At 42.6% G+C, this 27,832-nt stretch overlaps 1 protein-coding gene across 15 annotated transcripts in view; it reads right to left on the bottom strand.

The window, feature by feature from the left end:
* The window catches only part of ZNF532 (zinc finger protein 532), a 110,444-nt gene that overhangs the window by 24,326 nt on the left and 58,286 nt on the right, over positions 1 to 27,832 (bottom strand). For all 15 annotated transcript variants that reach the window (XM_079942737.1, XM_079942736.1, XM_079942738.1 and 12 more), the window contains 4 exons: positions 20,414 to 20,595; positions 15,840 to 16,016; positions 8,514 to 8,676; positions 4,151 to 4,432 (listed from right to left, as the gene is read on the bottom strand). In XM_079942737.1, the coding sequence (XP_079798863.1) occupies positions 4,151 to 4,432; positions 8,514 to 8,676; positions 15,840 to 16,016; positions 20,414 to 20,595 (804 nt within the window). The remainder of the gene's footprint in view (positions 1 to 4,150; positions 4,433 to 8,513; positions 8,677 to 15,839; positions 16,017 to 20,413; positions 20,596 to 27,832) is intronic.

The raw sequence follows: 27,832 nt of genomic DNA on the forward strand, positions 1-27,832 counted from the left end.
ACGGTTCTCAGAGTGGAGACCTATAAGAGATGCAAATTATCAGGCTCCATCTCAGACCTACTGCATCAGAAACTGTGGGGGGGATGGAACCCAGAAATAAAGATTTTAACCAGCCCTCCCCCAGGGGATTCAGCTGCACAGTCAAGTTTGGAGAGCCACTAGCTAGATTACAGCGCCAAATCAAAGGGCATCCGCCTCCCTGATGTGAAGGCTATCTCTGCAGCCACAAAGGATGGTGGTCTTAAGATGGGCAAGCAAAGGTGCAATGTTTTTTCACGTAAGATGACTAAACCCTACCTTCTCCACATGATATCAGTGTGCTTGATTTATTTAAACCTAAATGAAACGTCTGTGTTTACTTGTTAAGATTTACCTTGTGAAATCCACCCCCCCCCCCCAGTTTCTTTCCCTACAGTCAAAAGTCACTGATAGAAACATTGGGTAAAATCTGATCCAGAATGGAAGCTTTCTCTCCAACAGAGCAATGAGTCGTGAGCCAGCTATAAACTCAACGTCTCATCAGGCCCTTCTGGGCGATCCTACATAAAGCAGCACTGAGTGACCCTGTCAAAGGCTGTGCAAAACCCACTTACTCTCCACCTCTGGTGTTACTCTACCTACCACCAAGTACCCTAGTAAACGGAAGAAAATAAAACTTACCTGGAACTACCTGCAGTTAGGATTCACCACATTCTTTTTCCTGGTGCTCAGAACCAAGCTACTCGACAACCTGTTCTCTGAAATGGTTGGGCTCCGTAAGGCCAGAGAAAGAATTCAAACCCAAGTCTGTCGGGCTCTGAAAGCCCAGGCTCCTCCCAATTTCTAGACACAGAACTGGACCACACCTATACCCCGAGAGAACCTCAGCAAGTCTCATAAGGTCCATTTTGATGGCATCTGAGTCCCAGGATTCAGTAAATGCAAATCTGCTTTAGGACCTTTCTATTTAAAAGTTAATAATGGTCCCTTGATGGGTAGGGGTACCTGGCAGCAAATGAGAAAACGGCTACAGTTATCATAGATCACTGAGTAATTCTCAAGATATGAACAAGTACAGACAACTTTCACTTTTTTATTTACTATCAGGTGCCTTAAATTCTAGATTTATTTGATCTGTGAGAATGACCTCAGACACTATCTCATTGAGGGGATCCTAATCTGAGGTCCCCAGGACGCCCCTAGAGCAACCAAGAAAGTATCTCAGGAGGTACGTGAGTCCCTAAAATTGTATATAAAATTCTGTGTATTTGTACATTTATCTGGGAGAAGGCTCACAGCTTGGATGAGATCACTGGATTAATAATACTGACAAGCTCATCTTTCTGATTTCATATTTGAGAATAGTTTAAGTTCCTTGCTGAACAGGCTTAAAGCTTCTGTAAATGATACAAGAAGCTGAAACACTTGATAAGTGGCTGGATTTCAGGGACTGGAATACAGGCAAGAAACCAAAGCTATAAACAGAGATTTGGAAGTTATCTGCACATATATTGATATATATGAGAAGTGAAGCTGTGAGGATACCTGAAACTTCCCAGAGAATTACCAGGAGAAAACGCAGGAGAGAGTGTACTGTTCCACACTTAAGAGTAGAAAATGCTTTTAGGAAGAACTGTCAGTCGGGTGAAATACTGCAGTGGGTCAGGGACGTAAAGACGGAGAAATGACCACCTGCCTCGACAAGGAGGTCACGAGTGAGGCGGGTCTGGTGACGGAGCCCGCAGTGGTCAGCTGAGGAGCACAGGGGGTGGAAATGTGCGGAAGGCAGGGTGCCTGCTGGCTGTCCGAAGGCAGGAGAGAGAAAAGAAGGGGGCAGGAGATCTGAGGTTTGGGGACAGGAGGGAAGGAGGAAAGAGTGGGAACAGACACAAGGACGTCTGTAGGTGGGGTGTGGAAGCAGAGGGTCCAGTCTGACTCAGTGCGGAGAACTCGCACTTTGGTTTCTGACTCAAGTTCAACACTCTTTTCATTTCAAAACAGCTTATAAAGACGTGTCTTTCCTTCCCTCCCCACCTCCCTTTGGTTCTTTCAGGAGGCCCAAGTGAACAGAATTGAAGCTGTAATCTAACCTCATATGCCTCACTCCAAAAGGCAGAGAGTCTCAACTTCTTCAAAGCTAATCCTAAAATCCTGCTAAGCTAAACATTTCCTCGGTGACGAGCGGTGCCCCGAACGTCAGGGCTCACACCGCGTGCGCGGCGCGCATGCGCACACGGCCGGCTGTGGTCCCGCAGGAAGGTGTGACATTTCATCCCACCAACTCTTTCAACGAGCTGTCTCTTCATGTTATATTCTAGACCCAATAATTGTCAGACGTGCAAGATAAAGATATTAAAAAAAAAAAAAAGGAAAGAAAATAATTCTGAAAGGTTCCAAGTTGGTTACAGAAATCTCAAATGTATAAGAAATGAACGGTTCGGACTACCAGATAATTATTACCGTCTGCTCTCGTTTCAACATTTGTTAAATCCAGTTTGGATGCCAAGAAAAGAAGACTTTTCCTAGAATCATCACACTGGGCTCTGAAAGAACTACAGGTCATGTATTTATATACTAGGTTTATCAAGTATTGCTGCAAAAGAACTACCAAATATTTAGCACAAATATTCTAAGATGCTACAGCCCATGAGGGGAGCCTAAGGTTGAGACAGTTAAATGAGCGATGTGCTTGCTGCTACAGCCATTTATATTCTCTAAGTAACTAATTCTTACATGAGGAGATACTGAATTAAGTGTAGCTAGACAAAATATAATAAAAAAACATCTTTTTGCCATCTGTGATCATTGTGATCAACGCTCAAAGGCAAGCTTACATTGTTTGGATGGCAGGAAGGCCAAACATGCCAGCTTCATGAGTACCTCAAATAAACAGCATAAATGAGAATACAAAAGTAATGCTTTTAATTAATTCGTAAATGCTACAGAAACAGACTTTTCAAGGATCTAGTATATACTAATCACAAACCAATTCTTATGCACTTTTTACACAGGTTCCCCAAGAATAACTATTTGGTTTTATTGGCTTAAATTAAAGCAATAAGATGGTTTCTTTAAAAGTACAGTGTCATCTGAACCAAAAGTAGGACAAGCTGGTATTAGGTGCCTCAGGATGTGAAACAAAAATACAGCAACGATGACGTATTCCCATCTAAAAAATTCAACCTGAATCTAATCCAATTTCTAGGAATTATGGGATAAAGAGAAACAAACAATGTCAAAAGGAAGCAATTACCTAAGTCCAGAAATGTGAGGGACAACTACAGGACAGATGACCCAATTTTTCCAACATATACAGCACATTAAAAAATAAAACAAAATGGAAGAAGGAATGCTAGAGAATAAGAGATTTAAGTTATACAACAACCAAAAGCAAAGCAGACTCTTTGGATCCTAACTGGAACAAACCAACTTTGAGACAATGAGAGTAATATTAAAAAATAATCTTGCTATTTTTATTAAGTCTAATAACAGGCATTAAAAAAAATCCGCAGTAGTTAGAGATGTATACTTATTATTTTAAAAAGAAAAAGTATGCACACTCAGATTTTTCAGAGATTTTGAGTTACAGAGCTTCTCCTGGATGGTTCATGGCTGAGGTCCTTCTCCTATCACCAAACTCAGGAGAGAATCACAGAAGTCAGACAAATGTTACAGTTTTCAAAACACCCACTTTCTTTCTCTCCTCCTTTCTCCTTTGTTTGTCATAGAGCCAACAGGCAAATTCAAATGTTTTTAACCTTGGTTTATCATGGTTCTCCGTTTCCTCAGCTATAAACACGGCTGTGCTGGATAACTCCCTGCTGGCCCCGGGGAGGACAAGTGAAGGCGTTATCAGCAAAATCACACAAGATTATAAGGACTTGGAGAGTCTTTTTTTAAAAATTCTTTCGGCCACGGCACGCGGCATGTGGGATCTTAGCTCCCCCATCAGGGATCGAACCCGTGCCCCCTGCAATGGAAGTGCGAAGTCTTAACCACTGGAACACCAGGGAAATCTCAGAGAGTCCATTTTATAGACTAAGAAACTGAGGCTCAGAGATAATGAGTGATTTTAGAGGTCATCCTACTAATTACCAGCAGAGCCAAGCAAGCACCCACGTCTTGGAGTGTCCTCCTTACACTGACAGGGAGGATTTCACTCGTCACTTACCTTCCCATGCTCCTTCCTCACGTGGGAAATGTAAACATCTCTTTGCGTGAATAACCGGTCACACTCCCAACACGTCCACCCAGGACTGGCCACTTTCTTGGGTTCCAAAGATTTTTTCACGGGTGATGGGGATTTCTTTTCCAATTTCTCTTTCCCGTTCACGGATCTGGTGTCCTCTTTGTTTTGATTTGCTGAATTTTGAGTTGTGGGCTTAATGCTCAAAGGCAAGTTTATACCCAAGTTTGGAGGCCCTTCAATACTTTTCAATGTTCCATGCATAGACTATGTTATAAAAAAAAAAAAAAGAAATATCTTTCACAAGTCACACCACTAAAAGAAAGCACATGTGGACTATCTTACATTATAGACATTTCAGTATGATTTTATTTTCACTCAGAAATATTTCTTAATATAGCAAGATGAAAACCTAAGCAAGATATACACATAAAAAGAAATAAAGGAGTATTAACTTTTACAGTTGCTCTAAGTTATGCGTTTCTTGTTCCAAGTAATTTTTAAAAGCTTATTTGCTTGTGCCATTTTAAAATTTGAAAAGAAAGACTTCTGTATTGAGTCCAAATCATTCCTGGCACTCTGTCATCCCCCAATGTACCAGAGTGAGTCCTCTCTACCACAGACCACTTCTGGTGAAGAACATTTTACTTTCACATCTACCCAAAAATGTTTAAATAGGCTAATATACTGGTAGGGGTTCAAAACCCTTAGCTAACCAACTTTAACAAACACCTGAGACCAATGTGTTCATAGCAAACCTTTCTCCCTCCCTCGAATGTCTTTCACATTCTTGAAATACTTCTTACAGTTTGGGTTTTTGCTGGGGGGATTTTTGGTAATTTTAATCTCTCTACCCCTATCCCAATCCATCCCTTCTTACTGATAGCACCCAGACATGTAAACTATACACAGTAGCTGCTCAAAAAGCCTTTCTAAACTGCCTGTTTATTATCATTAACATAGTAGCCTCCATAGCCTCAACTTAAACTCACAGGATTTCAAATTCCACTGGCGTAAAATTAGTGCAATTTGATCCTGAAGCCCTCGCTTTGGTTTCTGTTTTGTTTGTGTTCTAGAAGCCTGGAGTCCAAAAAGAGAAAGCAAGCAAATATGTCTGTGCCTCAATTTACAATTTATCTTTGGATGGGGCTGTCTCATATCAGTATCCTCTGAGTTCTTGAATCTTCAGAAAGACAACAGGACACGTCCTAACTCGTGTTAGCACGGCTAGTGCCCTGGGCCACAGAGACTCACACTGGCACAGACCTCAGCTCCCTACTCTGAGTGTTCAGGTAAGAAGCTGCTCCTCTGGCGAACTCACCAGCATACTTTCTCAAGGCAGGCTCTTCTCTAAATTGTACCAAGAATTAACCAACCTTCTTCAATACCGTCTCACCCCAGCGGGAAAAATGGGGCTTCTATAATTTCCTCATGAGCAGAGGTTATAGGTCTCCCCAGACAATCGTTAAACTGGGCTGTGAAAAGGGCCTGGGCTGAATGTCTAATGTGCCTCTGCAAAGAGAAAATCTGGGGAGAGATGTCATCTCTTGACACCAAACACTGTGCATTTGCTTCTTTTCCACCATGCAGTGCAGAGGCCTGTGTTTAAATGGTCCTTTTCAAAACAGAAGCCAAATTTTTACATTTTTAACCACTTAAAACCCAAAGAAAACAAACCCCAAATCTTCTGATATACTTTTCATAAGGTTCTAGGCAAATGCACTTTTACTAACTAAAAAGTTGAAGAGAGGGTAAAGTATCAAAGTATTCTAAGATAGCCTTATGCTATAGAAACTCCAGAAAGGCAGCAAAAAGTGCTGCTGTGACCACAGAGCAATGGAATGTGTGCAAAAATGAGAATTTCTGATTTACTCATTTTGTTTTTATATTTTAAGTAAAAATAAAATTATTTTTTAAGGATGAATGTCTTTTTTAAATAAAAGAAATACAACTTAATTCTTCTGGAATTAATGCTTCCTTAGCTCCTGCAACAATAAAAAACCTGAATGGGGCTTCCCTGGTGGCGCAGTGGTTGAGAGTCCGCCTGCCGATGCAGGGGACACGGGTTCGCGCCCTGGTCCGGGAAGATCCCACGTGCCACGGAGCGGCTGGGCCCGTGAGCCATGGCCGCTGAGCCTGCGCGTCCGGAGCCTGTGGCCACAACGGGAGAGGCCACAACAGTGAGAGGCCCGCGTACCACACACAAAAAAAACAAACAAAAAAAACCTGAATGACTATAACTTGAAGGTTTACTTTAAATGGAGATGCCAACATGGAGCACAGGGGTCCCACACAGTGAATAAGTCCACACTGTGGTGGAACAAAGAAATTATACAAATTGGATTAAGTTGGGCAAATAAAAATCTACCTCTAAATAAATATGTATGTAGAGAAACAGGGTTCCTGGGCTCCTTTCTCTTAATTTCTTCCTCATGAAAAACTGAACAGCGCTAGTATTAGACAATGTAAATAAATTCACAAGCTAGATATATACATACATGTAAAAAACAAAAACAGGGTGCCCCTAAAACTAGCTTTATCCTTACCCAGCCCCAAACACGTAAGGGCAGGATAATATTTTCGAACATACAGAACATACTTGAAATAAGAACAAAAGTGAGCATTCCCACTGTTTTTGTACCATGGAGTCTCGTGAAGGTTCAGATGAATAAACACAGTTCTCTCCTCCTTGTGGCCACAGGGTTTACCAGTTTTCTTCAGTCTCTATTTCTTGGAACCTTGTATTCCTCCAAATTCAGTATTAACACAAGGAAGACCCTAACCACAAGTCGGATGACCCCACTTCCAGATGTAACACGAGTTCCAGAAAACAAATACTTTAAAAGCCTCTAAGAAGCAACTTTTCTTCTTTTCCTCGCACCCCACCCAACCCGCATATCGTACATGTAAAATATCTGGGTCTGATTCCTATGTCCCTGTGTTTTTATTAGCAGTATGTAGTTTCTCCTGATCATTCATTAAATATTTATTGTCAAGATAATTTTGTAATTTTAGTAAGAATCTTTAAAACATCTTCAGAGGATTTTATTGTACTTAAAGTGAGAATGAGGAAACACTTCTCCCATGCATTTTCTTCGTCCTAGTAATGCCACGCCGTCACCACCTTCACGTGGCTTCTAGGGAGTGGCTTCTAGCGAGTGGCTTCTAGTGAGTGGCTTCTAGTGAGTGGCTTCTAGGGAGTGGCTTCTAGGGAGTGGCTTCTAGTGAGTGGCTTCTAGTGAGTGGCCTCTAGTGAGTGGCCTCTAGCGAGTGGCCTCTAGCGAGTGGCTTCTAGCGAGTGGCTTCTAGGGAGTGGCTTCTAGGGAGTGGCTTCTAGCAAGTGGCCTCTCTGAGAGGTTTTAGGCAGTTATGCTCATATACACTCAACACGGGAACTTTCAAGAACTAAGAGTCCATTCATTTAACTAACATGAGGTTAGAATAATTTAGAGACTTGGTTTGCTCTTTAAACTGAACTTTTCTGTATAATACATTTAAAAACAGAAAAACTAAGAGAAAGAGGGATTGAGTTTATGTAATACTGGGTCTGTTCTCTTTTTAAAAAGGAAGTCACTTTAATCTCTGAGAGCCAATGGATATTATCTCCTAATGACACAGGAATCAAACTGCTTAACCTCTCACAGTGGACAGTTAAGAGGCTAGGACTAAGCTCTGTCCTTAGTGAGCTTAAAAGGCTATAAAGAGATTTAGGTGCCCCTTTTGGGGACTGGAGAGTGGGTCGTCCAAACTGGACATTTATTCATTTCATTAACTGAACACCCAGCAGGTGCCAGATACTGTGCTGTATCCTGGACATTTCACTGTCAGTTTACATGCAAACTTGATTAAAAAAAAAAAAGACTACAAGATCCAGGGCATCAATTATAATGCAAACTTAACTGCTTAAGTAATTTCAAGGGAAAACCTTCATTTTTCTAAACACACCAGTATTTATACAAATTAACATAATTCATCAGAGTCCCTGTCTATTTCTAAATCCTACATAACACCAAGTTCTCAAAAAAGTAAACTTCACAGCCTTCATTTTCACATATGGGGGAAAAAAAAAAACCTAAAGCTTGATTATTCTTTTAAAGTCAGGGCATGCATTTGTTACTTTGCTTTGATTTTTCATGGTATGCAGACCAGGGCTCGGGAATAAAAAGCATCCCTCAGTTAAGTGAACTCGTGATGACAGCATGTTGTAAATTGCTCATTACCAACGACCAGCGTCCATCCCTTCCTTCGACAGAGCACATGCTTTACCGGAATCTGCAGCTCAGCCTTGATTTATGACCAATGAATGGATCTGCGGTTCATTTAAAGGATGTAAGAGATGCGCACACACCTTGATATGGTCCATCATGAGTTGCTTCTGTGCGTATAAGAGAGAACAGTCTGGACACTTGAAAACAGACACCTTCTGGTTTTCGATGTGTTGGTCAAAGTGGCGATACAGCAGGGTTTGCAGGGTAAATACAGTGTCACACATGGAACACTTATATATTATTCTAAAACAGAAGAGGTGCAGGGAAATGTCAGTCAGCCCTCATCTCTCAGGCCAAAGGAACCACTACTTCACATCCAAGAATTCAGGAGGCAGAAGCAGCAAGAACAGACAAACACAATAAAAAGAATAGAGCAGTTTAGCTTTGAAACAAACTTTCGAAGGCAGCTGGCATCACTGGAGTGCAGCTCAACTTAACATTTTGGGATAGAGGCACTGGATCACATTTGCTTAGAAATCATTCTACTACCCACAGATCTACAACTGACATGGTTTTACAAGGTCTTTACTCGTAAGCTACTTTAACACAGAGCAAAAGCATCCTTGATTTTTTTAAAATATTTTTAAAGAGCAGACAAGGAACACAGCCTGATGGTAGTACCCTAACTTGAGAGAATTTGACTGATGAACTAAGCAGGCCCACACGTCTTGGATGCCTGAACACACTGTTACTTGTTCCAGGTTTTCTTTCAGAGTTAGTAGTAATTTTACACTTGAACATCACTATTTCTGTACCTGTTCTTAACAACGAAAGCCCTGCACCAGGAAGCAATTATGCATGAAAATAAAGACGCATACAATAAAATCCACAAATCAAATGCTGCTTCAACACCTGAGTGCCTACTGTGCTCTAAATGGTTTAAAATACTCACTATCCACTACAAACCATTTCCCTACCTAATATGTTACTACCAAGCAGCCTCCTGAAGTTAACTCAGCAGCTCTGAACCTCCTGGACATAATTCCTTCATCCATCCACACTTTCCTCTGGCCGTCAGGAGAGAGTCCTCCCCGCTGCCAACCTTTGCCCCCAGGGATTTACTGGGTCACTGGTGAGCGCGTCTGCCCACAGGAGGTCACCCTTTCCCAACAGGGTCGTCCTGGGCCTTAAGGGAGGCCCTAGGGACACCTGTGTTTCCTCTGAACAACCAGGATCACCAGAACAAAGAATACCGAAGAGCAGCTTAGGAAAATGGCAGAGAAACCCTGACCAAAGGTGTGAGCCACATGAGAAAGAAAAAGCTGAGGTTGTTTGCTATTTCTACAGAAAAGTTAAAAAAAAGGAATGGCTTTCTTCTTGAAACCACTTGTCTCCTCGTAGGGTTTTCTTAAGAGAGCACTTCTCACGTACCTTCGGACTTCACTCTCTATTTCTATACCCCAAAATTATAGATTTAACTTGTTTTCTCTTTTTCCACATGAAATTTATAAATTTAATTGGCGTGAGTGACATGTTTTTAGAAGGTCCTGACATGTCAGTTACCCTCGCACAGAGCACAAGCACCCTTGATGGGAGAAAGGTTTTTTTTTTTTTAAGATCAGACAAGGTTTACAGGATTTCATCATTCAGCCCAAAGGTGGTACATTAATGATGTGTCACCCTTAAGTCTACCAGATGCGACGAAGATGTGCATCTCCTCACTGTCTGAAATAGCTTAGAGCTGGAAATAACCCAAACGTCTAGTAATATAAGTAGTTAAATAAGAACAATAATGTATGATTTTTTTTAAATTATGATGCAGACATATACCAATGACATGGAATGATCTTCATGCAAATTAAAAAACAGGTAACAAGACAGTATGCGGGATACAACCACATTTGTTTAAAGGGTATAGAAAAGAAACAGATGGTATATAACTATCATAATCTCTGCTGGATGGTAATTTTTTATTGTTTTGCTTGCTTATATTTCCTGATTTTTCTGTAATTAGCAGAATAGCCTCAAGAAAAGTACTAAGACTTACTAGCTAGGCTAAATATTTTCTCAGGACTCTATTCTTACACTTTCAGAAATAACTCTTTCATGAAAAATGGCACGGCTTGTTTTATTCATGCTACATTCCTTTCAGGTTCTGTTTGTTTTGCTTTGTTGCCTTCTACTGAACTGCAAAGAAAGTATAAGACAGGACATAATCTATTTACTTCAGCATTTTTCTGAGGAACAGGTTTTTGGTGTAATACTGGAATACACCCTACAAACCACTAACAAATAACCAGGGGGAGGGACTTCCCTGGTGGTCCAGTGGTTAAGAATCCTCCTTCCAATGCAGGGGATGCAGGTTCGATCCCTGGTCCGGGAACTAAGATCACACATGCCGCGGAGCAGCTAAGCCCTCGCGCTGCAACAAAGAGCCCGCGTGCTGCAACAAAAGATCCCACATACCACAAGGAAGATCCCACATGCCACAACTAAGACCCGATGCAGCCAAATAAAAAAATTAAAAAAAAAAATTAGCTATCCTTAAAAAAAAAAAAACTAAGGGGAAATGGTGACCTCACAGTGCAGAAATCTGGCCGCTGCCAACTGGACTAGATGATGGAGGGTAACATCCCTAGAAGGACAGGTAGGCGGTGAGCATCCTCGATGGGATTTGATGAGGAGATTCCTGCCTGAGAATGTATCCTGAGTCCAACTATGAGAAAGCGGGGCGGGGCCGGGCCGGGAAGGAGGGTCATCCTCAGAACACAAGACCGGTATCCTCTGCTGGATGAGAGGGGGAAAGACTGAGCAACTGCTCCAGATGGAAGCACGCTGATGGGACAGGACAATTAAATGCAAAATGTGCTCCTGGACTAGATTTTGTACCAGAAAGAAAGGGAAAAAAAAGACAATATCTCAACAACTAGAGAAATTTTCATGGGATCTATGAACTGGTTGGTAATGTAATCCATGCTGGTTCCTGGTTGGGAGGCTAGATGGTAGTAATAATATACATGAGTGTCCTTTTGGGGAGGAGAGGCGGAACACACTCAAATATTTATGTCATGATGCCCCATTATTCCTAAATAGGAGACAGGGAGAGATACAGAAAGAAGAAAATGAAAGGATGAAACAAATGTCAGAAATGCTAACAACTGGGGGATACGGGTGAAGGGGACGCACGAGTTCTCCACAGTGCTCTTTCAACTTTTCTGTAAGATAGAAACGATTAAAAAATTAAAAACTGGGGGCTTCCCTGGTGGCGCAGTGGTTGAGAGTCCGCCTGCCGATGCAGGGGACGCGGGTTCGTGCCCCGGTCAGGGAAGATCCCACATGCCGCGGAGCGGCTGGGCCCGTGAGCCACTGAGCCTGCGCGTCCGGAGCCTGTGCTCCGCAACGGGAGAGGCCACAACAGTGAGAGGCCCACGTACCAGAAAAATAAATAAATAAAAAAATAAAATAAAATCTGGTGCTAATGTCAAAAAAGAAAAGTCCAAATAAGGGTACCACGAACCTGACAGACATAGGCCGTGACCACAGAGCAGACTCTCCAACTATTGCTACAGTGCAGGAAAGAACCACAGGGAGACTGGCGGGCAGAGAGGAGGGAGGGCTTTTGTTCAAGACAAGGAGACCAGGACTTCCCTGGTGGCGCAGTGGTTAAGAATCTGCCTGCCGAGGCAGGGGACAAGGGTTCGAGCCCTGGTCCGGGAAGATCCCACATGCTGCGGGGCTACTAAGCCCGTGCGCCACAACTACTGAGCCTGCACTCTAGAGCCCGCGAGCCACAACTGCTGAGCCTGCGCACCTAGAGCCCATGCTCCGCAACAAGAGAAGCCACTGCAAGGAGAAGCCCGCTCACTGCAACGAAGAGTAGCCCCCGCTCGACGCAACCAGAGAAAGCCCACATGCAGCAATGAAGACCCAATATAGCCCAAAATAAATAAATTAATTAATTAATTAGAAAAAAGACAGGGAGACCAGTGCACACAAAGGTGGAGTCTACACGGGCACAGCATGCTGGGGACAGTGTGGCTGGATGCAGGGGAGGTACTCTGAAAGATAAACCTAAAAGTTTGACTTGACCCAACTGCAAGACTGAGTGAATGGCAGGATAACTGGACTAGAACAAAGGAGGGAGGAGGTGGCTGAAAAAAATCTGCAGGGGTGGGGAGGCAGGGGATGGAAGGTAGGGGAAGAAAAACAGGAGGTAGAAAGGAAAAAGTCAATCCAAAAACCCACCCTCAGTCAGGACAGAGTGCTACCCTTGAAACAAATGTAAAAACACATGAGTAAAGGATTCTAAGCTCAGAATTGCTGCCAACTGCCTCCATCACCACTGAGTGAGTACAGCCAGGTACAAGGCACCATCCGAGTAGGACACGTCCCCACACCTCCATTAGGTGAATCTGCACCACTGCCCCTCACAGCTGGGACACGGGCTCAGAGATTAGAGAATCTGCTTGATGCTGTGTAAATCCCAGGGCCGTGCTTTAAATTCATCTTCATCTGAATCAAAGTCCTCCACCACGCCGCTACTGTAGTTTTGTACCATTTTATTTCTTAGGAACTTGCTCCAAAACTCCATCTCTTGGGACTTCCCTGGTGGCGCAGTGGTTAAGACTCTGCACTCCCAATGCAGGGTGCCTGGGTTGGATCCCTGGTCAGGGAACTAGATCCCATGTGCCGCAACTAAGAGTTCACATGCCACAACTGAGGAGCATGCACGCCACAACTAAGGAAACGGCGAGCCGCAACTAAGGAGCTTGCCTGGCGCAACCAAATAAATAAATCTTTTTTTAAAAAAAGGTGAGAAAGAAAAGAAAAGAAACTGAGACATAAAAAATTAAACAACTTGCCAGTAAATGGCAGAGCAAATAATCTGGATTCAGGGCCCATGTTCAATCACATAGCAATCAGCTGAGCACTCATGATAGGAGACCCAGGAGTGTCATGGATGAGGGCACTCAGACTCTTTAAAAAAAAAACAAAATGGAACAAAAAAAAGAACAACTCTGTCTCATACAATTCTTCACTTTGAAGTCCTCATTGCTCTATTTATATACATTTAGAAGAGGCAAATGGAAGGAAGGGAAAAGCACCCAAAGAAACGGCTGGTTAATCAGACGTCGAGGAAGATATAAAAACAGTCACAAGACTGTATCCCCATAAAATCTAGTAGTGGACATTCAAAATGATCTTAAATTACCCAGAAAAGATTAAAGGGTGTTCAAAGTTCCCTTTGACACAGCAGGGAAACATGCCTGACCACACACTGGAAAACAAAGCACTGGAATGGTACCTGCACATAATAATCACTACATCTGTGAAATAAAAGTCTTATGTTGTGCTTTTCAAGTTGAGGTGCTGGGACTCTTCATGGGTGTATTTTCAGACTTCCATATATTCTCTAAAGGAAATGGGAGGTGGGATTTTTATATTGATCTTTAAAAATTAATGTAAATCATCTGCATAATTTTGAGTCATTTGCATAAAACCACCTTAACCAAAGATTTTGAGTCATTTGCATAAAACCAGTTAACCAAAGACTGCTGGGAGATTTCATGCCTGATGTTCTACTGGTGTGGGAGCTACTTATTTACGTGGGGCTATAACTTTAACAGAACAGAGATCTAATGTCGAACGAAAGCTTCTGGGTCAAACGTAGGCCAAGCAGCTCCCAGCATGGCATAGGAAGCCAGGCTTTATAGAGTGTGCATAGGGAAAGGTGGCACCTGTAGTACGGGTGACAATCACAGGGCCCGAGGAGCAGCATCTGCTGCTGCAGTGAGGTCTTGACTCATTACCCTGAATTAATGCTGTTAGCTGTGCTCACTGGTCTGGGAGTTTTGTTGTGTTTTACTTGTAAATTTGTTTTAGTTTTATAGTTTAAAACTCAATCGTTAATGCCTATCTTTGGGCTTGCACCTGTTAAAAAACCACTGTAGTAGAGAAAAGTTTTTAAGAAAATACTGGAATGATTTTTTTCCTATACATTACTCAAATTTGAGGAATATTGTTTTAGTTTACTTTAATCGTTTGCTATGCTGTATTCCCAGGTAACAACTACTGTTCCAGATTTCATGCACATTCCAGTGAATAAAGTTTTATTTACTTGAATAAAAAAAACAAGTCAAAAACTATATTCACCAGGGGGTTGTGGGGGGAGAGAGTAGGGGGTAGGGCAGACTATGCTATTGTCCGAAAGGCTGATGACCAGGAACACTGAAGGCTGTTTAACTGACGTTTCACTAATGTCTGTCTTCGGAGTCAAGACACCAAGTCGTATGTGGATCCCCTAATTTGTAACGTGTTTCATTTTGAAGATCTACAAAGATCAGAGTGAAGGTCCTATTAGAATAAAATTCCATTTTCTCATAGTTTTTTAGTAAACAGAGTCACTTCTATCGTGTTTAGCCAATGACATTTCCCCCAAACTAAATGTTACATGAAAGCCAGACATACATAACATGGCATATCCACATATCTTCCCCCAATGCTTCCTTGATTATAGAGTTTTAGACAAAACACACCAATAGGTTTGAGGCAGCAAATCTAGCCTCACATAATTATCAAATTCCACACTGCCGCAAACAACACAGGAAGAAAGTGAACATCAGGCCGGGCATCTGATCCAGGGCTGTGTGCACATCCAGGGACCAAGGAAGCAGGGGAGGTGCCGAGGCTACGGGCTCTCCGTGTGCCAGAGAGAGGGGCCACGTGCCATGCATTTTAAAGACCTCACCCTGCTTTATCCTCACACAAAAATCCTCACACAAACCCGGGGACAGAAGCGTGACCCTCACTTTACAGGGGTCAGTGCCGGCCCAAGGTCACTCAGCTGGTGGGTGGCAGCAGGATTCTGACCCCAGCGCCCTCACTGCCTCGTCTTTGCGAAGCTGGCCACCACTGCAGGCGGGCAGCCCGTAACTGCCTGCTGAAACACAAACTCAACGAGGCAAACACTGACAAAATTAAGAGCGAAATCAAGCAAAAGATGAAATTTACTTTTTACTAATCAAGGATTTACATCGGCTATGAAGTTAAATGCAGGAACCAGTGTCTTAAGTAGACTTCATCTTATAAATGTTACTGTGAAAAGTGTTTAAGAAACTATGAAAATTGAAAGAGGACAGTTTTTTACAGTCTTCCAAGAACCTATTAAAATCGTCTTAAGAAAAAGAACAAAATCATCTTAAGAAAAAGAACAAAAATGATAAACATTCACTTGTTTAGCAGAAACTGATGACAAGCGCATGAATGGTAAGTGACATTTTAGGGCAAAGAGTCCCCCCTGGACAGGACTGAGAGGTTTAGGGAGTTACGAGCTATACTTCGCAGAGCATCAAAATCTGCACAGCGGCATAACTTTTCATATCTTAAATTATATCCCACAGAACTACCACCTCTTCTAAATTACTAATAAAGGAGTGGGGTAAAAGGCGAAAGGCAGCACGACTTACTTTGGCTCTCCTATCTTGATGCCGGGATGCTGCGTGTAGGCATGAGAATGTGTACTTGGGGCAGACTTAAACGCCATTGGACAAATAGGACACTTGTAGAAGACTTCACAGTGAGAACCTTGAATGTGAGACTTCAGTGCGGCCACATCAGAGTACACAACATTGCAATGCACACATCTGTTAGAAAATAAACACACAGTCGTTAGCACGAGACCACTAAACATGTATAACTTAACTGTGTAAAACTGGGTAAAATGAACAAATAGCCCTTTAAGGTTCTTAGGAGCTTTTTTAAGCGTGTGGGTTTTTTCTGTTTGTAACAGATCAAATTACTTTTATATATTTGAGAAGGAAGACCATGAAGAAGAGAACTAAAACTCCAATGGACTATTTTCTGAGCATCTTTCAAGTTTCTAAGAATGAACATCCAGACGCCAGGCTGTGGTGAAACCAATGGACCATGGGGCCACGTCAAGGCCAGCAGCACAGCAAGACCCTACGACTGCTGGCTTTGAGAGGACCCCCGCACGCTGGATTCTGAGGTTCCCACCCATCCCCAATACCCAAAGGAAGAAAGCTTTGCTGTCTAATCCTATATGCCATCGACAGAGGGACCCAGAGGAACAAATGAGTACTGGCTCCAAAGCCACAGCCGCTGTGTCGTGACCACACAGGAGGCACTGAACGTTCCTGGAGGCTATAGAGAAGGTCAACCACCTAGTGTGTTTGTCTCCTGGAGATTCAATTTAAGTACACTTACATTTGTTTAACATATGACGTGAAAGATAAACCATCTGAAAAACCAACCTCCCTATGTAAATTGCCTATCTAACCTCTTCTTGAATTTCTAATAATTTGATGATTAGCTCACTCCTCACTCAAATCTAGTCCTACAGAAACAAACTTTAGAACTTGGAGACACTTCCCCCCAGCCTCACCTTTCTCACGCAAGGACGCCCAGCACCCCTTAACAGTCCACCCATCTATCACCTAGTCTTCCTTCTTTGTTCACACCTGAAAATTATTTGAGAGTGGTCTCTCTGCCGACCCTCGAGGGTCTGCAGGGGCAGACCTTTCACACACCCGGCAGACGTGCCCTGGGTGTGAATGTGAGGGCTGACCTGGGGTAGGAAGACTGCAGTTGAGGCTGCCTTCCAGGGGCAGCGCTCGATGGCGTTGACACCTAAGACACTTCTGTTCTTAGAACCTCCCTCCAAATTCAAGGAGCAGCTTCCAGAGTCATACAGGAGTGACACACTCTAAACTACACGTGCTCTATAAAGCCTGCCATGTTAAGTTTTGCGGGCATTTCATAAAAATCATAATTAATGCCTTAGCATTTTAAATGACTGACGGCATCATGTTCAGCAGCATATACATTAAAAGCACTGAATATAGGAGAATAAATACAGAATGCTCCTCTGTCCTATCTACTTGACCTACTGTTTTAGGCAATGAAGCCACCCAAGCACACTGCAACAATTTTGAGTTAACTAGAACCTGGGTTTTCTTGAACAGGTTACTGATCCTCTCTGGGCTGGTTTCTCATTTGTTAAATGAGAAGAGTTGGAATAGATAATTTTTTAGTCCTTCCCAACCCTAGAAGCCAGTAATTCCTATGAAAGAGGAAGATAACACAGAACAAAAACAGATGGGTTACTAACTATTAAACAAAAGAATCTGCTACATTGTGAATCATAAAGTATTTTCCCCATCAAGAGTACAAAGGTGTATTCAAAGGGCAAAACACCAAGGAAGGGCTGTTTCTCTGAAGTCGCCTGGAGAGGAAGATTTAATCTCTAAGAAAACAAGCAGGAGGTTGGAGAACCTACAGCTGATAAAGGAGGTGGCTAAGGCTTGGTCCGAAGAGCCTCATGGAGGCGAGGGAAAGCCCCCCTCCCCTAACGTAAGGCAAGAAAGGAGAAAAATTTAAAAGAACTTGAAAGAAAGTTGTAAAATATCTGCCTACAAGTGGAAGAGGCCAATATGGAACGCAAATAAGACACAAAAATAGAAGGAGAATTTGAAGGGTTCATACAGCATCCTAATGCTACTAAAAACCCAGTCTATTAATAAATATTTAATATAGCTGAAGCCCTGTGTGTTCTGGGTACCAATTAAGTTTCTCTTCATTAAAAAAAAAATTTTACAGTATACAATCCTATAATTCCCCTTCCTAGATGCAGATCTAGTGGATCAAGAAGCAGAAAAATTCAGAGAAATAAATGACTTTTACCAAATCAACCAGAAGCTAGAAATGGCCTCCTCACTATCTGGGAGACGCAGTGTATGATCAGGAAGAGGCTGGGATCCTGACACAGTCAGGCTGGGAGCCACGCCAGAGATGCTCCTCCGGCTAAAAATGAAATAAAAAAGTTTTTTAATTGGAAAAACTATGAAGCCAAAGAAGGAGGGGAAAATGTACAAGGTCAAGGGTCTGCTGAACCCCAGACAAGTAGCAGACTGGACCATTATTTGAAACAACAGGAAAAAAACTCAGGTCGAATTCTGTTCTATTACCTAAAGAGGTAAACATGAACTAAACTTCAGAATGTACCAACATAGTGTTTTTTTATAGCTCTTGTAACCCCCCAAATGCAAGAAAAAAAGTCTATACTAAACACAGAAATTTTAGTAAAAATTCAAAGTGCCAAATTTAAGCAACTCTGTGAATGAGGGGGGAAAAAAAAGAAAAGAAAAGCAAGGGATGGTCTTTTCCAAGTTGAGTTAATTACTTTTAGCTTGCCGGCAGAGCTTTTGTTTTAATTTAGAAAAGATACCAGGAATAGAGCTTCCCTGGTGGCGCAGTAGTCGAGAGTCCGCCTGCCGATGCAGGGGACGTGGGTTCATGCCCCGGTCCAGGAAGATCCCACATGCCGCGGAGCGGCTGGGCCCGTGAGCCATGGCCACTGAGCCTGCGCGTCTGGAGCCTGTGCTCCGCAACGGGAGAGGCCACAACAGTGAGAGGCCCGCGTACCACAAAAAAAAAAAAAAAAAGATACCAGGAATAGCTAGCATTATAGGAGTCTTACTTCCTTTATTCATTCCAACTTAAGTTCACTTTCATTATATTAGAAAAATCAACTATAAATATCTGAGGAAATTGGCATCCGTTAAAAGAACTGCACTTGTAGTTTTATATTAAATAAAGAATCCAGTAATAAGAGTTTCAAAACATGGGATAAGAACCAAAGTATCACTGTGTATGAATTCTGTGGAATCGAGGGCACCTTCAATGTGGAACATTCCTCTTAAGCACTTAGCATGCTTTTGGACTATCCTGTTTTGCTCTGTAACATGCCCACAGAGATGGAGGCAAACATCACACCCATTTTACAGACAGGGCACCAAGGCACGAAAAACACATGAATTACCACACAATGAGGAGCCTAACTGGTACAAAAACCCTGGTTTCTAAGTTTCCAAACCAAAGGTTTTCTACTAGGGTGGTTGCCGATCCATTAAATATCTGTGCATCACAGGTTTGGAGGCGTGAGATAAAAATGTGAAGTAAGTCTTAGTGTTAGAAACATGGACTGAACCACCTAGAAACTGGTGATGCCATAACGTAAATTTAACTGAAATACAACTTTTAAATCATACCGACTGGCCTTCATTTTTATAAAACATCATATCTGTATCACAACTAAAAGAAAAAAAATAATTGTATATTAACAGTCTAACATTAACAATACCAGGTGAACAAATGTTCAAGTTTAAGATAAATACACAATACAGTAATACCTCTATTAACAAAGACACTGTATATCAATGACGTGTTTTCTTGGTGGACCTTCACTGGATCAAAATGTACAGGAATAAAATGTTTCTAAAAGGTACAGGAATGCATTTCAGAAGGTCGCAAAGTGGAGGATCAAGTTCAAATGCATCATCGCTCAATACTAAACTAACATTTAGATTTGTCAGATGTTGTAAAAGACTAACATTAGCCTTGTCAGATGTTGTAAAAGACACATCTGAGAATATTAGGGGGCAGTGAAAGGGGTCAAGGTTAAGATGTGCAGAGATGAGGGAGAAGCCTGGACTCAGGTAATGGAGAAGAAGGAATAAAGGAAGGTGATCTGGGGTGGAAGGCTCTTCCACAAGAGCGGTGGTAGGAAAGGACACACACCCAATCCTTTAACAAGACAAGATAAAAGTAAGGGACCATGCATACCCTTTCTGTTTTGATGAGAGCAAGTATTCAGAGGTACAGAAATGCACTGCATTCTTGCAGGGCTTAAAATGCAGAGAGCGTGACAACAGAAGTATGCTAGAAAGGGTACAGAAAGTATAAAGGCTCTAACAGTCAATCAAAGCCAAACCTTACCACCTGCACACTTTTGCTTAGAAGGATGGGTCCCATTGACCCTCGGCTTCCTGTGGACCAGAGTCAATACCATATACAGGATTCACACAGATCAACTCGACTACAAATGAGCCAGGTTCCCAGAGGATCTGTTAATCGAGGTATCACTGTATGACCCTGAAAACGATGTGCACAGACCACTCAGAACCCTGTGCCCTAAGACGTGAATAAGCTTTATTTGCACGGAAATGAACGATATACTGACCGAAAACCAACTCTCCGCGTGTAGTGCAGACAGTTCTTGGTGACGTGGGTCTGGAAGTGCACCGACCTGCAGATGGCCCCGCACTCGGGGCAGGTGTAGGGAGATTTGTGCTGGTGGATTCTCTGATGAGATGCGTAACTGCACTGGTTAGGAAGCAGCATCTGGCAGACAGTGCAAGTCTTCTAAATAAACCAAAGGGGGAAACAGGGTTGGTCCTACGAAGTATTTTCTAATATGCAAAGAAGCTTGGTTAAACCTCAAAATAAGTATACAGCGGTCATTTCAAATACTACGATAATTGATTTCCAAAGAAAAAGCAAACTTAAAAGTTAAATGGTCAATGTAAAATGTTCCTGTAAAATACAGACAATATGTACTATGTAGTCATGCTCATCCCAAAGTACGATGTAAAGAGACTGTTAGCATTAGGTAGACTTCCAATTTTGTTACGTTTACATTTTTTTTTTTAGTGTGAAGAAGAGGTATCCTTATAAAGTATGTTAGTAAATCTACTTTAATGTATAATTAACTTTAAAATACAAGTTTATGGGCATCTATCTTGACAGTAGAGCTCCCACAACTCAAAAAAGTTTCTTCAAAATAATAAAAATAAATTAGTGGTTAATCCAGCTTTCTTTCTTTCTTTTTTAAATTTTTTTCCCTTCAGTTATTTGAGATCTGAAACACAGGAATGCAAAAAGAATGGCCGCAGCAATCAGTTGTTCTTTTTTGCACATGAACTGGTTTCTTAAGTGGATGAACTGATCATTATGACTTATGATTAAAACCAACGCACCAAGTTTAGATACATAAATTCAGATATTAAATTGAAACTTCACAGAGCTTAAAATCTAATCACATATAAACTAAAACAGATTGAAATCCTCTTTGGAAAGGGCTCTACACCATTCACTACCCAGGAAAAACCGGAACACACTACATAGTTTTCATCCCCTTAGATATAAGCACTAAACAAACATGGCATGTTTTTAAAACACAAAAAACTCAAAGTAAGTATAAATAGAGAACTCAATTACTTCCATTCCAAAAATAAAGCTAACATAGCAGAAGATAAAATGTGTCTGAATACTATCTGGACATTCGTGCCACAAGTATCTACTACCACCTTCTAAAATGTGTAATTTTTATTAAAGTCAGTTAAAGAAAGCCTCAAAATATAGACTCCAGCTAAAACTGAAACAATCTTTTGTACTGACAACAGAATTAAGACAGTTTCAAAAGACTTTTTATTCTTTCAGCTATTGCAAACAAATTAAGGTTTAAACTTCTGAGGAACATAAACTAAGAAAAATCAGAAACTCACTTGAAAACTCTTTCTTGGTTCTCTCCTGAAAGGCCTAAATTACAAATTTTATCCCATAAAATGTTTATTGCAGTCACAAAATAAGAACATTACAGGCAGCTATGATGAGGTTAAGCATCATTTAAAAATAGCATTCCTTTTCTAATAACACATATTCCAAAGCCACAGCAACGAAAACCAATCAACAGATGCATTAATTATAAGATCCTGGTGACACCTACATTATCACAGGTAGTCTGTTTCTTTGAACGAAGGTCTTCTATTCGCTTTTACCACACCGTCATTCATCCCAGGCAGTGAATGATAATGTCTGAATTTCCACAGACATCTCAGAATGTCTTGCACTTACTTAGGAATAAAACCAGTGTTTTCTACACTCAAGTCAAAACATTTTATGTTTATCATATGTATTGAGCCCATTCCGCTCTAAGCCAAGTGGTGAACTAGGTCCTTTAAACAGATGAACTTCGATACATCACCTCATCTGATTCTCATCATAACCTATGACGTGGATAATATTATCTCCAGTTTACAGATGAGGAAATGAGGTTTAGAGAAGTTAAGAAACTTGCCAAGACCTCACAGCTATGAGGTGGAAGAACCGGGATTTGAACTGGGCTCTGAATAATTAATTCCAAGGCCAAGGGAGGAGTAGGGTGGGGGTCCACAAGGAATAAACAAGCAAAAACGCACCCCCACCCACCCACCCCCCCGCCCCCACCCCCCCCCGCCGCCGGGCAAATGCACGTGAAGGACAGAGGACCGCTGTCAGGGTTACAGGCCATCCCCCAATCCACCTCCGCAGCTTCTCCTTCTCGGAGAGTCATGTGGTTCTACCACTTTTATTATAGGGAGAGACAGCAACAAAAATAAAAACAGGAGATCTAAAAAGGAGACAAAGTATGTGCTCCTTAAAGCTGAAGAGAAGTTTCACATGATCTCTCATCAAGACATGTTAACAAACACCCTTCACGATACACATAAAATTCACAATGAATTACTTAAACACGCTCCCCTACTGGATGCCCGTATGTTTGTAACACACGTAACTATAAAAATAGTTATGGACCGGTTGGTGGGTGAAAGAGCTCTGTTACTAGCAGGTCAACTAAAATAAGTATCAAAATTATTCAAGAAGAGGTTTTGTTAATTAAAGTGCTCTTTACGATAGAAATGTCTGACTGCAAAGACTATGAAAAATGCTTTTAGAGTAACAAGGTCACCCAATTACCAACCTTTCAATAGCGACCTCTCTCGCACCAGTCCTTGGAGAAGGGACGCATTCCCTTCACACTGCACTGTGCAGCGGGGCGCTCCCTGTGGCCCCAGGGCTCTGTGAGAGCAGGCGGCAGCCTCTGCCCTCCCTGTCCCCTCCACCACTGATGAGCTACAGGAATCTGCGCTCAGCCATTTCCATGGGCTGAGGCGCCTCACCCACTGTAGGTACAGAAAGAAGTACAGGCGAGGGTGGGAGCCAGAGTGGGCTACAGCCCCAAATCACAGTGCTTCCATATTGCTGAAATGGGAGAATTCAGTGCCTGGGAAATCACATCAGATTAAGTTCTACTCTTTAGTTTGCACACACGGATGCACGTGTATTTGTGCGCAGACTCTGTGCTGACTCCCACGTTTCCGTTTACCTGTTCCCACTCCATTCCATCTTGAGAACACGCAAGTTGTCTGGACTGCAGACGTTCTCTTCCTGGATACTTGTGTGCTAGCAATAGTTTTAGGGTTTACCTAATTGCTCTCCCTCCAGTTTTATCCACCGCCCCTGTTTTAGATAATGTGCCCTCTCTGCTTCCTGAGACAACGGTGACAGATCTTCACAGCACAGAGGAGCAGATGCCATTAGCTTCTCTGGGATACTGGGAATTCACAGTAATGACACACGTTCTCTGGATCTGGGGAGATGCATTTGAGGATGGGGGCAGGCCAGGATTTCTCTGTGGTCTACAAGAATCTGTCTTTTTTTCCTTACTTTAAATCAAAGAAACAAAAATGTATCTTAAAACTCTAACTCTCTACTATACAAGCTGAGGCTACTTTCGACAGGATAAAGCAGTTTAACGTGACAGGACCTGCCTTCTGAACAGAAAACAGTATAATAAAATGCACTTAAATAGTCTCGTGTGTCTTTTGACAGTTTACTTATGTCATCTGAAAATGGAAAACGTTTGCAGTACTTAGGTAATAAGCGGTTAATTTCTAGTCTGGGGCAGACTCATTTGCTCAGAGAACTGCTACTTTTTAAACTAAAACATTATTTTTCAATACTCAGGTAACATGAGAAAGCTGAAAATAAAGCTGAAAAGTAATCACACTCACACTTGACAGCTACCTGCATTGCACCCTTCTCTGCCCAATCCTGGCACAGAGAGTGAAGGCTAGGCCTCCAACGCAGGCGGTGAGGAACGGGGTACACTGGGGCCCTGGTAAGGATTCAGATAGCCCTAGGGCTCGGCACCCTCTCTGTATACAGGAGGAATTATCTGAGTAACAAGGAAAACAATTCTATGTGTTTCACCTCATGTTTTAGGGAGAAGAGGAGCAAGGGAAAAGATGAGGAAGGCTCGGGAAATGTGAGTAAACATAGCATCTACTCATGCTTAAATTTCAAACAGACCAAAAGCCTGTGACAGCATGAGACCCACTGATCCAGAGGTCAAAACACTGTCAACTTAACGGTCAGCCCAGATGCTAAGTACACTGTTTCTGCCTCACTGACAGCAGTTTTGTAATTTTCCATCTACAGTATAATTACCAAATAATAGTAATAATAATAAAAGTATACCAGTTTGTTTTCTGGCTCTCACTTTCACCCAGTTTCACAATGAGAACACAGACAAAGCACTGCATTTCAGATCTCAGTTAAATGGAAGTAACACAAAGCAAGCATTATAGCAGAAATAACTGTATATACCATTGTTCCCAAAGCTAGCTGTTGGTGCTGGTTTTGTCCTCAAATCATTCTGCACTAAAAATCCCTAATAAAAGTTGACAGTGAAATGAGCAAATTCGCAGAAAGCAGTATGGTCCACACATATAATCCACTCAGATGACAATCGCTCAAGAAGACGGATAAATTAAGAGTTGATAACATTAAACTATCAACTGGGACAGGACTGGCCTGACCAAAATTAATAGTAAACGTTTAGGAGAGCAGGGCCAAAAACCAAGCTAATGATGGTGTTTGGGGTGGGCGCGGGAACTGAGGCGGCCCCACGGCCTCCAGAAGCAGCTGCTGGAGCAGAGTACGTCTAGAAATGAGACCTGGGGGAGGCTGCTCGGGATAATTTAATACACCTGGTATGTTCTAGTAATGATGCCCATAAACTCCCTGAACCTGAACTGAATCAGCAACCCCCCAAAATAAGGACCGTGGCAGATAAGTCACCTTCACTTGCACCCTTGAAGCTAATCTGAATGTAACCCCAGGGTCCATTGTCAGAAGACTCCTATGGTCCCTGCAGCTGTAAAGTTCTATGCTTCTACATCTTAGGTTACCAGCATCAGAAACTGGAAAGAATAGCTAGCAATAAAGAAATCTTGCCTCAGGTTCTGAGTTGGCCACTGATTGGGCATTTGTCTCTTCAACTGTGAAATAAAAGAGTTGAGCAAAGGACCTATGATTCTACGGCTGATACAGATTCTACGGGAAGAAAACTGATTTTACCAATTCGGAGGTTATAATACGCGCTTCCAGTCTGTACTTGTCTAAGTTTAGTTGTGGTTTTACCAAAAGGTGAAGCAACAACATTCCAATAGGTTTAATTTTCAATTATTAAAACTACAGTTGTCAGCTCTTAACTACTTCATGGAGAGGAGGGAAACTTCTCTAGCCCCTCCACCCACTCCTTTTTCTCAGTGTGCCCCAAGGCAGGAATTATTAATGAGATAGGGTGGAACATAAACCGACAACCAGGGCAGTTTTACCGGGGTTAGAAGTCGATGTCCACGTGCTCCACTCTTATTGCACCGCTTGGTTCAGGGCGGCTGGGAAGGGCATGACCCATCCCAGATGCTCCATCGCACCCCCACTCCTCGGGGCTTGCTCCTCGGCAGGGTAAGCAGACGGAGGCAGGGCAGACTAACCTGGGCCCGAGCTTGCCTGGGGTCCTGGCTCGGATTCAGGCTCGGGGGATGCAGGGTGAAGAGGGCTTCCAGCTGAACCACAGATTCCCACCCGGCTCGCCACAGAGACCTGCATGCGCGTTTGCTGAGCACGGGGCCAGCGAATGATAAAGCGGCACTCTGAGTCCCTGAGTCCATCATTCCCTTGTATAGACTGGCCACAGAATACCTTTAAGAGAAGGAGTAACTGACAAGGCAGAATTCGGCAAATGCCACCCAAACCTTACTTTATCCCATGACATGCTGGCTCCAGAGCCTGAGCACGTATGTACGGGGTGACGGTGAGAGGAGGTTTCGCACAGACAGCCACAGCTGGTGTCAGAAGAAAAAGAAACCCTTCACCGGGTTCAAACAAGCGCCCCTGGACCAACCTGGAAAAGGAGCCTTTCGAACCATAAACAGGGGTGAAAATATAAATGGGGAGAAAATGAAAGATAAAAAGAGAAGGGAGATGGTGCCTGCACTACTCCAAGAAGCCATTCTCAACAGAAAGGCTGAGGTCTGAGGAGGCCGCGCTCCACACACAGGAAAGGTTCTCAACAGAAAGGCTGAGGTCTGAGGAGGCCGCGCTCCACACACAGGAAAGGGGGGAGAGACGCTCACTCCTGACAGCTGCCACAGATAGGCCAAGATGGAGGGGACCTCACTGAGCAGGGGACATGCCTCAGGCTCAAAGAGAGGAGTCCAGAGTCAAGTGGAATGCTGTCGTCCCAGGAAGCCTGACTCCAAAAAGCGACTGAGAACCACAGGCCGGAGGGCCTCAGGCAGAGCCCAGTGACGTAACCACACATTCTCTCCTGGAGGAGCTGTATTTGAAAAAGTAGAGTGAAACTTCCACTTCAAGGGAAATGCAATAGAAGCACCTCTCTCTATTCCTTCCACTAAGTACAACTAACACTCCTGGGCGTTATATATACAACAAACATAATGAGGCTCTGGAAGGCAGAGAGGAGGCAGGCTGGCGAGGCACCTCAGGTCCCTAGTGATGAGTTCTCCGGGGTTCTTTTTGCCTCACGGATCCCAGATTTGGAGCTGAGGAAACGGGGAACCCAGGAACGCCAAGGGGCACAGACAAAAAAATCCCCAACAAAAGCCTGCTATCTTTAGCCAAAGGATCCGGAAAGGGGAAGCCTAGCAAAAGACAATTACTGCTCTACTCCAGCCAAACACCCCAGGAAGCACTGCACCCTCACCCATAGCACGCCAAGTCCAGGTGGAGCCCAGACCTCCGCTCCTGAGGCTGTAATAAGGTGTCCTAGTACCCTCACCCAGATAGTATCAGAGATGGCAGCAGGGAAGTGGGACCTTCATCCCTACCAAGTGATAATGAGTCCCTCCACCAGCCCAGCGGGTGTTTAAAAAAAAATCCCAAAAAAAGAAATCTCCAGGCCCAGATGGTTTCACTGAAGAATTCTATCAAATATTTAAAGAAAATCTAACACCAGTTATAAGTCCCTTCCTATATGAATACAGATGCAAAATACTAACAAAATATTAGCAAATATAATTCACAATATATAAAAAGAATTACACACCTTGATCAAGTGGGATTCATCCCAGACATGCAAGGTTGGTTCAATATCTGAAAAATAATCAATATAATCTTTCCCCCCAAAAAATACCCTAAATCCAATAACGAGTTTAACAAAGACAAGGGATACATGATAAATACACAAAAATTAATTGTGTTTCCATATATTAGCAACGAACATGTGAACACTGAAAAATATAATACCATTTACACCTGCCCACGTGCAAGGGGGGCAGGGGGAGGGGAAGCACCAACAAAACGTAAAGAAAGAAGGAAAGCAAGCAAACAAAACATGTATAGGGCTTGTATGATAAAAACTACAAAATGATAAATCAAAGAAGATCGAAATAAATGGAGAGACATTCTTTGTTCATAGACTGAAAGACTCAACATAATAAAGAAAAGACTTCCCCCCAAATTGATATACAGG

This window comes from Stenella coeruleoalba (genome assembly GCF_951394435.1).
Source record: "Stenella coeruleoalba genome assembly, chromosome: 14".
NCBI lineage: Eukaryota > Metazoa > Chordata > Mammalia > Artiodactyla > Delphinidae > Stenella > Stenella coeruleoalba.